The 15,885-nt window shown below is 38.9% G+C and overlaps 1 protein-coding gene across 3 annotated transcripts in view; it reads right to left on the bottom strand.

Moving 5' to 3' along the window:
- LOC125461238 (death-inducer obliterator 1-like) overlaps positions 1-15,885 on the bottom strand; it is a 149,553-nt gene that overhangs the window by 52,925 nt on the left and 80,743 nt on the right. For all 3 annotated transcript variants that reach the window (XM_048549756.2, XM_048549757.2, XM_059652716.1), the window contains exon 8: positions 3,889-4,351. In XM_048549756.2, coding sequence (XP_048405713.2) covers positions 3,889-4,351 — 463 coding nt within the window. The remainder of the gene's footprint in view (positions 1-3,888; positions 4,352-15,885) is intronic.

Here is a 15,885-nt window from a genome sequence, read left to right as displayed (position 1 = left end):
GCTCATCCCCACCTGCTTAACCTGTTCTTCCTCTCACCTATCCCCTCCTCTCACCTCAAGCCGCACGTCCATTTCCTACCTACTAACCTCATCCCGCCCCCTTGACTTGTCTGTTCTCCCCAGACTGACCTATCCCCTCCCTATATATACTCCCCTTTCCACCTACCTTCTCCTCTATCCATCTTTGGTCCGCCTCCCCCTCTCTTCCTATTTATTCCAGAATCCTCTCCCCATCCCCCTTTTCTGATGAAGGGTCTAGGCCCGAAACGTCAGCTTTTGTGCTCCTAAGATGCTGCTTGGCCTGCTGTGTTCATCCAGCTCCACACTTTGTTATCTTAGTTTGAGAACATGGTTGGTGTGAACTATTTGGTCTGTTGCCACGCTGTATGACTATCTCCAGCTTCTGCAATACTTTATCTTATTTAGTGCTTTGTTTTAAGATCAAAGGGAGATTAGATGGAGATTTTCAGATATGAGATACTGTTTTTGAATGGCAGAGGGCCATATTTAAGGTTCACTGGCAAAAATAATGATAAGACTAAGTCAGTTACGAACTGGAATGTATTGGAGAAAACAGCAGAGGCATTTTTTGAGGATGTGACCAAATGTTTATTTGCTGGTAAGGCAGCTGGTATAGTTTATACTGATTTCAATTTTGACAAGGCCCCACATGTGAAACTGATAAAAAGTAAAAGCACATGGGATCCAGGATAACTCACCAAGATGGATACAAAATTGACTCGGTGACAGCAGACAGAGGGTGGTGGCTGAACGATTTCTGTGTGACTGGAGTCTGGTGTGCAGTGGCATACCATAGGGATCAGTGCTGAATCTGTAACTGTGTGAGATAGTCTTCATCAATGTAGATGAGAATATAGGAGGGATAAGTAAATTTACAGATTACACCATGATTGGCTGTGAGATTGACATCAAGGAGGAAGGTGTTAGGTTACAGGAAGATATAAACGAATTGTTCAGATGGGTAGATCAGTGACGTGCAGAATTTAACTCTGAAATGTGAGGAGATGCACTTTAGAATAAGATACAAGATAAAGGAGTAGTTGGTGAATGGCAAAACACCAGGAAGCTCAGAAGAAGAGGGATCCTGAGTGCTGGTCCACAGACCCCTGAAGGTTTCAGGATAAGTTAATGAGGTATTAAGGTGGCATACGAGACCCTTGTCTTTGTCAGTCGTGGTATAAATTATGAGAGTAGGGAGATCATGTTGGAGTGTATAAAACTTTGGGGGCTACAGTCAGAGTACTGTGTGCAGTTCTGGTCACCACACTACAGGATTGATGTGATTGAACTGCCTCCAGTGCAATGGAGATTTACCAAGATATTGTCTGGGTAAGAGCATTTCAGCTATGGAGAGAGACAGGGCATGTTCGGGCTGCTTTCTTTACAGCAGAAACAATTGAGGACAACCAGATAGGGTATATAAAATGGGCGTAGATTTGGACGAATAGAAAGCAGCTGTTCCTTTTAGTTGAAGCAAGAAGAGCAAGGGGCATAACCTTGATGTGAAAAGCCAGAGGTTTAGAGACAACTTGAAAACATTTACACCCAGAGAGTTGGGGGATGTGGAATCTGGAACGTATTGCTCAGAAGGGCTGTTGAGGTGGGAAACCTCAACTTTTACAAATACTCGGATGAGCAGGTGAGGCGTCATAACATACATGGCTATGGGCCTAGTGCGGAAAAGTGGGAATAACACAGGTAGTATATTTTTGGGAGCACAGACATGATCAGCCAAACTGCCTCCTCTGTACAGTGATATTCCTAAATTTGGTAAGTTTCAAAAAGAAATAGGATATGTATCAGAAGTTAAAAATGTGCAGGGCTATGAAAAAACAAGTAGAGAATGAAACTAATTGGACAGCTCCCTCAAACAGCCAACACAGACATGATGGGCCCAACAGTATCCTTCTGGGTTATGCTACTCAAAGACATTATTTTCTGTCCTTGGGATGCCAAGGTTCATTCAGAGGCCTAAATGTACTAAAGTGAACTGATCACAAAAACACAGGAAACAAGATATTGCAAGTAACCAACATATCGGACAAGATTGGCATGCTTGACAAAAACCATTCTGGCACATTTCTGACAATGCATAAATTGGATTAAATTCAACTGTAAACATAGATGTGTACCTTAGGTCTAAGTGGCAAATATAAGAATTAGCACTTCCTTTATTTAGATGCCCAAGTAAGCAAAACTGTAGAGACAAATGCACTGTTTTTAATTTGAACACCCAATACTGAAGTATATGTTAAACAACAAAACTGCATAGATTGTAAATCCATAATGTCTTGCATAACCATTATTTTTTTGCCAGTGTCAAACTGTCAAAAACTCAAAATTCAGTTAGGGGCTTCTTGCTTTTAAATTTCCCCCAGTACTTTGAACCTTTGCAAACATGGCAAACTATTTTAGAGCCAATGATCAACGTGTTATTCAGCCCTCTCTTTTTGTTGTGGGAAAAAAACGATCAAAATTGCAGATAACAAGGTGTAGACCTGGATGAACACAGCAGGGCAAGCAGCAGAGGAGCAGGAAAGCTGACATTTCGGGCCTAGACCCTTCTTCAGAAATGGTGGAGGGGAAGGGGATTCTGAAATAACTAGGGAGAGAGGAGAGGCGGTCAGAAGATGGATAAAGGAACAGATAGGTGGAGAGGAGACAGTCAGGTCAGAGGCGAGGATGGGGCCAGTAAAGGTGAGTGTAGGTGGGGGTTAGGGAGAGGATAAGTCAGTCCAGGAAGGATGGACAGGATGAGGCTAGTAGGTAGGGGATGGGGGTGGGGCTTGAGGTGGAAGGAGGGGATAGTTGGGAGAAAGAACAGGTTAGGGAGGCGGGGACAAGCTGGGCTGGTTTTGGGATGTGGTTGTGGGAGGGGAGATTTTGAAACTTGTGAAGTTCACATTGATAACATTGGGCTGCAGAGTTCCCAAGTGAAATATGAGATGCTGTTCCCGAACCTTCAGGTGGCACCGTTGTGACACTGCACGAGGCCCAGGATGGATGTGTCGTCTAAGGAGTGGGAGGGGGGAGTTGAAATGGTTCATGATTGGGAGGTATAGTTGTTTGTTGCGAACCGTGCGTAGGTGTTTCTTGTTCCCAATGGCAGCAACCGTGCGTAGGTGTTTCTTGTTCCCAATGGCATCAATGTGGGCTTCACAAGCTTCAAAATCTCCCTCCCCCCAACTGCCTCCCTAACCTAGCCCAGCTTGTCCTTGCCTCCCTAAACTGTCCTTCCTCCCACCTAAAGCCCCACTCCCATCTCCTAACTACCAGCCTCATCCTGCCCCCTTGACCTGTCCGTCCTCCCTGGACTGACTTATGCCCTCCGTAACTCCCCACCTACCCTCATCTTTATTGGCTCCAACCCAGTCTCTTTGACCTATGTCTCTTCTCCATCTATCTTCTCTTTTAACCATCTTCTATCTGCCTCCTCCACCCCCCCCGCCCTATTTGTTTTAGAATCCCCTTCCCCTCCCTCATCTCTGGAGAAGGGTCTAGGCCCGAAATGTAAGCTTTTGTGCTCCTAAGATGCTGCTTGACCTGATGTGTTCATCCAGCTTCACATTTTGTTATCTCAGATTCTCCAGCATCTGCAGTTCCCGTTATCTCAGAGGAGCAGGAAAGCTGATGTTTCAGGCCTAAACCCTTCCAGCTCTACACCTTGTTATCTCAAATTGTCTAGCATCTGCAGTTCCTACTATCTCCCTGAAAATTGCAATGTCTTTCACATATAACTTTTAGATATTGAAAAGAACAACAATTTTTGTATGGCTGTTGCTTCAAAAATATGGTCACATTCATCTACATTCAACATATTTCATCTGGTTCTTTCTTAGCAGCATCTTTGCATCAATCGTGCCTCACCTTTTACAAAGTATCTCCTTTAGCGACCGGCGGATGTTATGTCGAATCTGAGGGTTAGACAGCTGGCTGGTGTTTTTTGTAGCCGGTGCTGAAAGTTGAACTTGCTGCTTATCAGCAGATTTTCTAGCTGGAGCCTGCTCAGATGAATACAGAGTGTGTTTGGGTGCTGAAGAATGCTTAGATGGTATTCGGTATTCTGACCCAGTGCTGCCTTGTTTGGTTGAAGTCTGTTGTTTAGTTGAAATTGAATGTTTTGATGAGACTTGATGCTTAGATGCAGTCTGTTGTTTAGATGAAGAAATCTGTTGAGATGTAGTAGACCGTTTAGGTGCAACACGTTGTTCCACTGAACCCGCAGGCTGCTTAGTCGCTGTAGCTGATGGCTTTGAGGAAACAGACTGCAGAGTTGTAGAAGGTTGTTCGTTGAGAGATTCAGAATCAGCTGTCTTGTCCTTTGGAGTCACTGAAAATAAATATTTTCAATGAGAGGAGAATAGTGCAGTAGATGCTACTAAATTACTGACCTCATTGTCTGGATGCAAAACTATTGGAAATGGTGCTATAAAAAGCATGCTTCAATTCCACTAATCAATAAAAGATTTTGGAAAATATATATATTATGAATAGAATATTTAAGTTTGGGAACCAAAAACTGCGGATGTGTTGACTTCATTGGGGAAAATCACTGGTAGTTAATCATTTGAAGTATACATTGTGTTTACAAATGTTATTTGCTCAGTTTAATGTTGCAACTAACTAGAACTTGCATTCAAGTAGTTTGTTTCATCAAGGTACCACAGAACCCAAGTGGTACCCATTGCATGTAACTAGTTGATGCAAAACCTACAGATGCAAAAACTAACAAGCAAAATTGATCCCTCTCTCAACACTAGCTTTGTATTTTACCACTTATGCCTAACGCTGAAAACAAATAGTTGCAACATGTATAGAAAGCAAACACAATCAGCTTCAGGAAGTACTGCTAGTACTTTCTGCAGTAGTGTGACAGTGTGCCCATTTTTCTAACTGGAGTATTCACACGTTATAACTTCTAAAGGATCACGACACATTTCAAGAATGCAAAAAGTAATATATTTAGACTTTCTGACTTATCTGTGCTAGAATGTACAATAAAGTACTGCACAAAGCAAAAATCATCACTGCAAATTTAAGTTCAGCAACATCAATTCACTAAGCAAATATTCACTAAGTATCAAAATACCAGTCCTCAAAACTGCTCAAGCTCAACGCGTGGAACAACACAAGGCTAATTACTTAGAAATGTGCACAGTAGTACCTACTAGCTTTAAGTTGCAATCTGGTTTGCTTATCATATTTTCACCAAATTGCTAAATTCCTACATAAACTGAAAGGAACAAATTATTTGGTCAATAAACCCTTTACTGGAGTACTGCTTAATTTATTTGTTTTTAAATCATGACCAACTCAATTGCATTTGATTTTTACTTCAGTTAAAAAGTCAACTTTTATATTTCACTGAATGCTCTCAGTTCACCCAACCTTCACTGTCTCCAACATACCTTCAAGGCATATGGTTACATACTGAACCAACTATTTACTTTATATTGGTTGCTTAGTAACATCCTTTTAATTTTAAGCCCAGGGATTTATTGCACTAAAACATGACAACTCTGAGCCTTTTCTAACTCACCAGGGTGGAACCACAGTAGCATCACGAGGAATAAAAAGGTTTAAGCTTTAAAAACATCAATAAGTAGGCTGATGTTTCAGTTCATCACCGTGGAAGTGCTGCACTTTTGAGAGGTTTTGTCTTTTAACTGAAGCCTATGGCACTATCTAGAGAGAAGCAGAGCAGTTCTCCTGTTGTTCAGTCCAAAAACAACTACTCCATTCATCACAAGATCAGGCCATCATGTATCTTCCTGCAGTCTGCAGGGCCTGTGTAAAATTTGTCTTTGCTTCAGCTTACTGAAATACGCTGCCTATATTTCATAAATAATTCAGTAGCTGCAAAGCATTCCGTGATACCCACACAGTGTGTGAAAAACGTGACATCAATGCAAGCTTGAGCGACGACTGATGAATGCATCAACATTATGTTTTCTTAAATCAACTTGTACTGCTAAGTAGTAGTAAATGAGCTATTAACTAAAAATGTCAAACTTGAGTGAGGCCAGTCAGTTGAGTATCGTACTGTCAATTACAGCTGAAGTAAATCCCACAACTGCAGCTAAATACAGCACTTTTCCGATTAGTTAACTCTAATATTTACATTTTTGCCACCTGAAAAAGTAGTAAGATTTTAAACACATTTCTGCAGAGCAAAAAAAACCATCAATGTCCTCTGTTCTTATAGTTAACACAACTGCCTTGAGATTTTAGATTAATTCAAATAGATTTCAAAGATCTTTAATTGGCCTCATCGTAAGTATATCTAATAAAACTTCAATACATGCGTCGTGACCTTTGGGAAAAGTGAAATAAAATTCAACCATATTTTACAGAAAAATTGAGGGCCGGAATTAATAACACTAACTGAACCTCCAAGACTATTGTCAAAACTTTTCTATAATGTTTCAATTTATTTACAAACAAAATGCTTTATGTAATAAGAATGACACTAATAGGTGGAACTTAATAATACATGCAGGGTACTTGAGAAACATTCTAACGGTCTGGACTGTAATGTCAATAATTGGCACAAGGAAATTAGCAAAGATTTATTTAGTGACATTCATCTGAATTACCGCTTTCTCTCAAAAATGATAACTCCACATTTTGGGCTTTTCAAACTGTCATGCAATTATAATCCCCAGCTGTAGTGCCCACTAAAAGTCAGAAGTCTGTGTAAATCCCATATTAGGACGTTTGAACACAATGCAGGCTGACACAATAGGACATTACTGTATTGTAGCAGGGTCATACCCAGGTGCTGGTTGCCCAATCAGGTGGATGCATGCCATCATATGATCAAGAGCTGAAGACAGATTTCCTGATTACCAATATCCGCCTCGCAACAAAATGCAGATTATTTGTTATTTAGTATCGTTCTTAGGATCCTCAAAATACAGATTGCACACTAGATGACCATGCGTCCTGCATGATGGCACATTTGTTTTTAATCTTTTTGACTTTGACTCTGCTATTAGACACTTAGTAAATAATCTAGAGAGTGAGATAAGAATTACACCAAACAATTGGGTTTGCAGAATGATCCATTTGTGTGCTGAAGGCTACCCTTTTTTTCCCCCCAAATACTGGACCTTATTCTTTGCAGGCAAAAATATGACCACAGAGAGTCTTCCCTAGAGTTAAAGCGGGATGGAGATTTCCAGCCCTTGTTGCATCCCAATGGCAACTAACCAATAAGAATCAGTCTAACTGGTTTTAAATAGGTCAGTTAATTAAAGCAGTTAGCAGTTCCTGTTGCATCTCCATGCGATCATAGCTCAAAGAATCAGCACCTGCTTCTCATGCAGTATAAAATGTTGCTTCCTTTCTAATATTGATTTTCTTGGGTTTCAGTTCTGTTGAGTTGCAGATGAAAAAGCTTCAACATCATGTCTTTTTAGCAATCTTTTCCAACATTTCATGCATTCTAAATTGTTTTTCCTTTTCTCTTTATATAAAGACTGCTGCAGTAAAGAAGGTACTACTATGTTTCAAATGTCAAGCTACGATTGCCTGTTCCAATTGCACAGGCGGCTTGTAAAAGACTTTACTGCACATTCTGAAGAGGTGCAGAATTCACCCAATGCTGTTCATCTTTCATCCATTATTTAAAAAAAAGAGATAGCTGACTGTTTATCCCATTGCGGTTCCTGGGATATTGCTGCTATTACAAAACTGCATTTGACTGAACATCAATTCAAAAGTATACTCAACTTCCATTTATATTGGATATTTCATGCAATTACTGTATGCAGTGAAAGAGCCAAATTTTCTGCATTAAGGAAATACAAGTTCAGATTAAATCCTATTCTAGTTTGGATGAAAAGGTCATTGACCTAACATGTCAACTATTTCTCTCCCCAGATGAAGCCAGACCTGCTGAGTGTTTCCATCATCTTTTTAATTTATATTTATCAATCTATTTGCAACGTTCTTCATAAACAGCAAGCCTTGGCTTCACTCCAATCAGCCAATTCTGCAACAATCATTAATGCTACAATGTAACCCACCCCACAATCTTAAAAGAAAATACACAACAAGATTCACATGGGCGGAGTCATCAGAAAAGATTGAGCACCGATAATTACATAGATGTTTGCAGGTATAAAATTCAGTATACCTAGCATATTACCTGAATTTTGCTCCATTTCCAACTCAGTTATGAATACATGCCTGTTGCCTACACGTTAAGAAATACCCAGGTCTTGGTTCTGTATTTCACAACCTGATCATGCTAGCCTTCAAAGCAGCATAACGGTGAATGTGGTTTTGCATCTTTACCCTATTTATGACCTTTACTCTCAAATATTACTGTGAATTTTCCTGTGTTCCTGTCTTCATTTACACACTTCAGATCCTTTGATTTACTGTTACTTTGACTAGCAAATGCAGCAAAATGTTCCTAAGTTGAACATCAGCAGGTATCTAAAATATACAGAAGAGTGAATCAACATTGTTGGGAACGCTTTCCACGGATGTACCCAGGATAGGGTGGAACATGTAACATTCAAACAAGGATTAAGAATGTGAAATTCTTTCCCTCAATAATTCTTGCATCAATTCAAAACCGACTTCAGATTAGCAACTGCATTAGAATGTCAGGAGAAATAAATTAGTGTGAAGATAAAGGAATATTTAAGTTATGCATTTTGATGGGTATGTGTACAAAATGAGATGGTATGTACTTAGGTCTATGTAAATAATATCCAAATAGTAGCCAATGAAATGTGACTTGTTGACATAACCAGTTTCATGGATATTATTTTTCACAGCCCTCTTGAAGAATTAACATGTAAACTCAACTATATGCCATGTGTAACAACTAGAATATGGTCAGTGCATGTTTGATCACTTTACAGCTGTGCTTCATATGACAGATCAGTAGTGCAACAGATCAAGATAGTACATTACGATATTCTGATTGAATGTAAACCAACTGATTAACTCCTTGAATCTAAATAATACGTTGAACACCTAGCTGGTCTAACATATATGCTTTCAATTTTTGTATGGAAGAGATGTTAATAAAGTAAGTTCCATTTATACAATGCCTTTGGATATTCGCAAGCAGATCACTTTCAATGAAGCACACTTGCTGCTCCAAAGCCTTATTCTGTTTCACTGAAATAAACAGTGACCAGGTCATATTTTAATGGTGATGGTAGAAGCACTTCTGGACAGGACAATTTCCCCCCCGCTCCTCTTCACTACATTTTATGAGGTCTAATGCTTCCACTGGAGAAGTCTAAAGAGGTTTCTACTTTAATCTCTCATCCAAAAGGTAGATTTTCCATCCACAGCTCTCCCTCAGTACTAAAGCGATTTCAATTTAGATTATATGCTGTGGGGTTTAAATGAAAACCTTCTTATTCAAAGGGGAGAGTGCCACCCACACTCCAGACCATACAGATTGCAAATAACAAGGAAACAAACAATGGATGATCAGAGTTGTCACAGATAATTAGAACTATAAGTAAATCAGGTTAGATTACCAATCATGCCAAAAAATTAATTAGTCAGAACTGCAATCACTAAGGACATTTCAGGCAGACTGTGACACTTAAGAAATTGAACAGTGTTACAAGTTAGTATAGTTTACCATTTCATGATCTAGGTTTGATTTCAATCCCAAGTCATAATCAAAAGTGGTGCTCTCTGCTAACATTTGGAGTTAGAATTACAATAATGTGATCTATCCCAATCTAACTGTCAGGCACAAATCTATACTGTTAATTGTCCAGTGGTTTACTTTTTCTAAAACAGTCTGTTTTCTGTACACTATTATAAGATTTGATACTATGGAATTACTTTAAAAAAAATTGAGGTTGAAGTGACAAGAATCAAATGCAGAAATGACGAAGATCAAATGACCAATTTTTAAACACAAACACCCAACAGGAGCAGCCTATGCCAGGAAAGAAGTCACAAAATTAGAAAACATCTATTTTATTATGGACAGTGTTATTATGTTGAAAACAGAATCGCTTTCTCTCTGTCTCTCTCTCACTAAAGCAGTGCAAGACTTTGGCAACATGGAACGTAAATAATGCACCATCTTCTCAAAAGACAGAGGTCCTTTATCTGATGCCATGAAATCTTCAATAATTTTATTAGCCTATGGTCAGACATTTAGGAGGTCTCCTGCACACCTGCTCATTTCCAAAGGTTTTCCAGAAACCATTTGGAAGTTTGAAAAGTAATTGATTCTCCAATGCAGATACGAATACTACCAGCAAGAGATCAAGCTTTTTCTACTCGTGTGTATTTTCAGTCATTAGAAATATTTAGTACAACAGAAATACACCATTGCACAAACAGGCAGTTCCATTGATACTCTCCTGTTTTAAGTGACCCAGAACTCAAATGGAAGTCTTTCATCAAGACTGTTTTAATTTCAATTTAAAATCATGTTTTTCAGATAGTGTGCTGACTTATTGTAATGGACAGTCAGGAATGAATCTTCATTTTTAAAAGAAAAACTGTTATGAAAGATACCACTAGTCGCGGAAGCGGAGTCATTAGTGACATTTAAGCGACTTGCTGGACGTGCACATGGACAGCAGTGAATTGAGGGTAACGTAGGTTAGGTTATTTTATTTTTTGATTAGGATTATTCCATGGCACAACATCGTGGCTGAAGGGCCTGTACTGTGCTGTACTTTTCTATGTTCTTTACCACTGATGATTCATGGAGATTCAATGAAATATTCTGCATGGCCGATGAAAAAAGATTGTTAAGCTTTACCTGCAGTGCTCAAACATGTTAATAAATCAATGTTATTTATCAACAGTAGCTGATTGTGATATATCACAGACACTGCTCTTCATGCTATAACAAGCATGAATAGATACTGATATGCAACGTTGAGTAAATAGATAAGGCCAAGGTTCTGTAACAGAACTTGCTTTTCCAATATTAATTAGTATATTATGTCAATAGCCATGATTTCATGGTTCAATTTCCAAGTGGTGATCTACAATTTCAGGAAGGTGTCAAGCCCAAATGAAGAACATCGGCCAAAAGTAGGAAGCAAGTTACCTGCACACCTCCCAATCCTGTATAGGGCACGCCCACAGTAACTTAAATGTAAAGCTCTCAGTCTCATGTTGTAATCCCCCAGTGGTAAAAATTGCCTTCTTCAACCAAACTTTTGGTTATCCCTCTTAATAAGATTTATCTGGTCATCATTTAATAAATTTCAACATGGAGCTTCTGTCCGTTAAAGATATCACAAAAATGCAACTTTTTGAATCTTGGGCAAGTTTTATGTTATGCTAAGTCTAAGTGAGTGGTCAATGTATTAGGGATGGAACATTTCACTCAAATCCTTCCATGCAGTTGCTCCACTTTGTTTTTTTAAAATCTGTTCACAGGATGTGGACATTGGTGAACAGTTAAGTGCCTCATGTAGGCCAGGTAAGAATAAGATTTCCTTTCTTAAAGGATGTTAATGAATCAGCTGGGTTTTTAACGGCAAAAGTGCTTACAAGGTCAGCATTGGACTAACTTTTATTCTGGATTTTTATTGCAATTCAAATTCTACTGTAATTTTATTAAAATTCTCAGCATTTGCAGTGGCAGGGTTTAAACACATCCCCAGCACATTAAACTGGGGTTTTAAATTACTAGTGTGGTGACATTATCACTACCACAGCCTCCCCCTCTAAGAGAGGCACCTTAATACTTTGAGCAATTTTCTGCAACATGACAGTACATGTGAAGTACAATTGAACTGCTTTTAAATGGCTTTTATGAATATGTTCCCATAAATTCAAATTTTGATTCCACAGTTTCCAAATTGATCACTGCAATTTGCTAACAACAAAGAGCTTCACCAACAGCATGGGATTGTAAGGCTTCAGGCCAATAGCTTAACAGTACGACATGCTTGGTGACAGATACAACTCAATTTTCAGAGCTGTGCATTTAGAAACAAGATCATGCATAAGTTGTTACACTTGAGTGACTTGCAAGGCCACTGCAGAAGGCAGTTAAAAAGCGATCGTTTTGGTGTGCAACTGGAATCTAGAATTAGATGGCTGGTTTAATTTCTTAATTGACATCTATGTGCCAGTTATGCTTTTATGACAATTCCTAATCTCATACTTGCTTTGTTGACTCATTTTTACAATTTCATAAATTTTAATCAGCCATGGAAAGATGTGAATGTTCTCAGAATTATTACTCCAGGCCTCAAGATTACTAATCCAGTAACATCATTCAATACATTATCAAACTCTCACTACCAGTATTGAAGTTTAAGAAAACAAGCAAGGAATGGAAATGTAAAAGAAATGATGCAGAAGAGCAAGCAGGAGATTAGACACATCTGGGTGCAAGTAGATAAAGCATTAGAATGTTAACAGCTTTTTGGTTCGTACACAGGGGCATAACATCATAGAAAAGTTATGGTAAATTTGCTCTAATCAAGTTAGGCAAAGACTACTCTGGTCATCTTTTGGCTGCTCAATTTTATGAAATCAGAAGTCATTTTGCGTTGGTTCACCAGAATTATACAAGGGTTGAGAAGCTACAAGACAGACTTGAAATACAAGAAAAATATTAACCACTGGAGGGCTTTAATCTAGTTCCCTTCAAATAATTACGGCTTTGGAAAAGATTATTGGGGAAAGGCCAGCTTCAAAGAAAAATTAGTGGTGATGAGAAGACATCCACTGCCACCATGAAAGTGAAATCAGATATGGAGAGGAAAATTGGTGGAAGGTAGAATATTATACCAGTGGTAGCAGCAGATGCAGTGGGAATAAAAGATAAATATCTGAATCAACAATATGCGTTTACATAGGATCGTTAGCATTGTAAAGCAGCCCAAGGCATCCATAGGATCAATATCAAACAATTTGACAGAGAATCACTTAGGGAGATAACAGGGCAAACGACCAAAAGCTTGGTCAAAAACGTAGACGTCAAACAGTAATTTAAAGGAAGAAAGAGGGAGAAAGGTGAAGGGGTTTATGGAACAATGCCGTACTTCAAAAGGTTTACAGGCAAGTGTGCAGTCACCAATGATTAAAATTGAAGCCAGAATTGGAGAAACACAAATATGAAAAGTAAATCATTCAGCCCAATGTATTTATGCCTGCTCTTTGCTAAATCAAAGCTAGCTTCACTCTGATTTAGCAAACAGCAGACATAAACACATTCAGCCCAATGATTTTCCAAGCCGTAATCACCAATTCTAACTTGTGTCTGTCAAATTACTTTCTGGATTGACTACAGAACTGTACAATTGGTTATTATTTCCTACAAATATTTACTGAGGATTAACAGAAAGCATTTTAAAATTATACATTTTTATGCTTCTCCCCCCTCAGAACAAGTTTCAGAGAGTAACAATGGATAAAATGAAGAGCCTTTATGTTTTAATTCTGTAAAAATTACTTCAATTTGATTAAGTTTATCCACTTGCTTAGAAACAAAATTTTAATTTGAATAAATGAGTTCAAAAACTTGAGGTCTATGCGATCCATTAAATGTTATCAAATTCCCAAGTATACGTATTAAAAAAGGTTCAAAAGGAACAAAGGCGGGGTAGAAAAGTAGTTGTGATTTTGAATAGCTAGTTTAGTCACTATAACATATCAAACCAAATCCAAAACTATCCGTGACCATATTGATGCATATAAATGGTGAGAAATACAAATGTATCTGAAAATAACTCTGTTTTGCCAAGTGATCCAAATAAGGTGGAAGTGAGTTGAGAAATCCTCCATAATGGCTTTGTTTTTCCTCTGGGAGAATGCAACTGCTTTTCCTTCCACAGGGCACTGAAAACTTGCCCGCCTTGTATTCCAATTAGCTTAGAAACAAAAATCAAAATATTCAAAAAGCTATGGACTTAAACAATAAAATTATGTTACAGATATGTACCAATGAATGATACCAATGCAAAGGGAATTTGCTATTGCAATCTCAAATTCAAGGTCTCCAGAAAAGCTGAAACTGCTTTTCACTACAACTCAATACTTCAATTCTCCGTTTGAAAATTAACTTCCTTTGTTTCAACAGAAAATAGTATGTAATTTATAAAGCTAATATAACCATTGTGGTTTTTGATGTTGATATAGATTCCTAAGCCTTTCAATTCATAATACACAACTGCCATTCTTTTGTTTAACTACTGCTAGCAGTTACTCCATCCCCAGTCCAAGTCCTATTTATCACAATGTCTACTTAATCTGATCTATTAAAATTTCTGTTAAATTAAAATATTAATACAAGAGTTAAGTGTATAAGTTTTGGAAGTTTTAAGTAAAATACGTAAATACTTCGCCAGATCTATTCCCAACCGCGGCAGACTGCTTACCCCACATGTTCCTGTTGTCACCTTCCAATCTCTGGACCGCCTAGGAGATTCACTGCTCAAGAACTGCCCAATATCGCGCTTCAATTGGCTGTCATGATGTGTAGAATTTATCCCACTCTCCCGCAGCTGATCCCACAATCTCCCGCCATCACTAACGCATAAAGCTCACTAGAAACATACATGTTCTAGACATTTTTGTAGAAGTTACAGTGACACAGTGGCTCAGTGGTTAGCACTGCTTGTCACAGCGCCAGGGATCTGGGTTTGATTCCAGCCTTGGGTGATTGTCTATGGGGAGTTTGCACATTCTTCCAGTATCTACCTCGATTTCCTCCGAGTACTGTGGTTCCCTCCCACAGTCCAACGATGTGCAAGTTAGGTCACAGGATATGGAACATGCCCTTCTGTCCAACATGTCCACCCTCAGAGAATCCCATCCAGACCCATCCCCCTATAATCTACCTAATCTGCACATCTTTGAACACTACGGGCAAATTAGCGTGGCCAATCCAACCAAGCTGCAGACCTCTGGACTGTGGGAGACAGGAGCACCCAGAGGAAACCCACACAGATGCAAAGAACATGCAAACCCCAGAGAGACAGTTGCCCAAGGGTGGAATCGAACCTGGGTTCCTGGCGCTGTGATGCAGCTGTGTAGTTAGATGGCTTAGCCATGTTAAATGTGGGGCCAATGGGATGGGGAGGGGGCGGGGGGGAAAAAAAATCGGTGGTGGTTTGGAATGCTCTTCAGGGGGTTGGTGTAGACTCGATAAACCGAATGGCCTCTATCTGCACAATATGGATTCTATGATTCTACACTTCTAAATTGCTTAATAATCTTAATACAGACTTCAAGTTATTTCCTCGTTGCATTAGATAATAGATGGTGGTCCTCAACAGAGTTTAATACATTTAATATTTGTATTTCAAAAATACCTTCATTCTCCAATGTAATTTACTGAGTGTTGGCCACGTTACGCGACAGTAATAATGTTGCAGTGCTATTAAATTCAACAATAGCAATGAATAAGTTGCTCAGCCACGCATGCGTAAAAATTTCAAGGGATCGTGCTTTTAAACAATTGGGTTGCATGTTTGAGGGAAAAAAAAGAGGGAATTCTGTTAGAAACTATCCTTATCTTCTGAATTGTCAAATGGCAATTAGGAACTACATGAAAAGACTCCCAGTTGTATGTCACACTTGAGTACTGTCACAACCATTGAGGTATTTAGTCAGTGCATTGAGAGAGTGTGCACAAATGACTCAGTGGCTAACATGAACAATGTAATGCCCATCTATTTCTCCTGAAAATTTAAAATCAATATACAAGTGTTCAGCTTCCTGTGTCAGATATCTGAAATTTCCGTGACACTGCAGTGGACTTATAAATATAATGATATTTCCACCCCCTTTTACAGATAGGGTTAATAGATTAGATTAGATTCCCTACAGTGCAGAAACAGGCCCTTTGGCCCAACAAGTCCACACCGCCCCTTGCAGCATCCCACCCAGACC

This window comes from Stegostoma tigrinum, chromosome 19 (genome assembly GCF_030684315.1).
Source record: "Stegostoma tigrinum isolate sSteTig4 chromosome 19, sSteTig4.hap1, whole genome shotgun sequence".
NCBI lineage: Eukaryota > Metazoa > Chordata > Chondrichthyes > Orectolobiformes > Stegostomatidae > Stegostoma > Stegostoma tigrinum.
The sequence above is the reverse complement of the archived record's forward strand: the minus strand, read 5'-3'. Positions and strand labels throughout refer to the sequence as shown.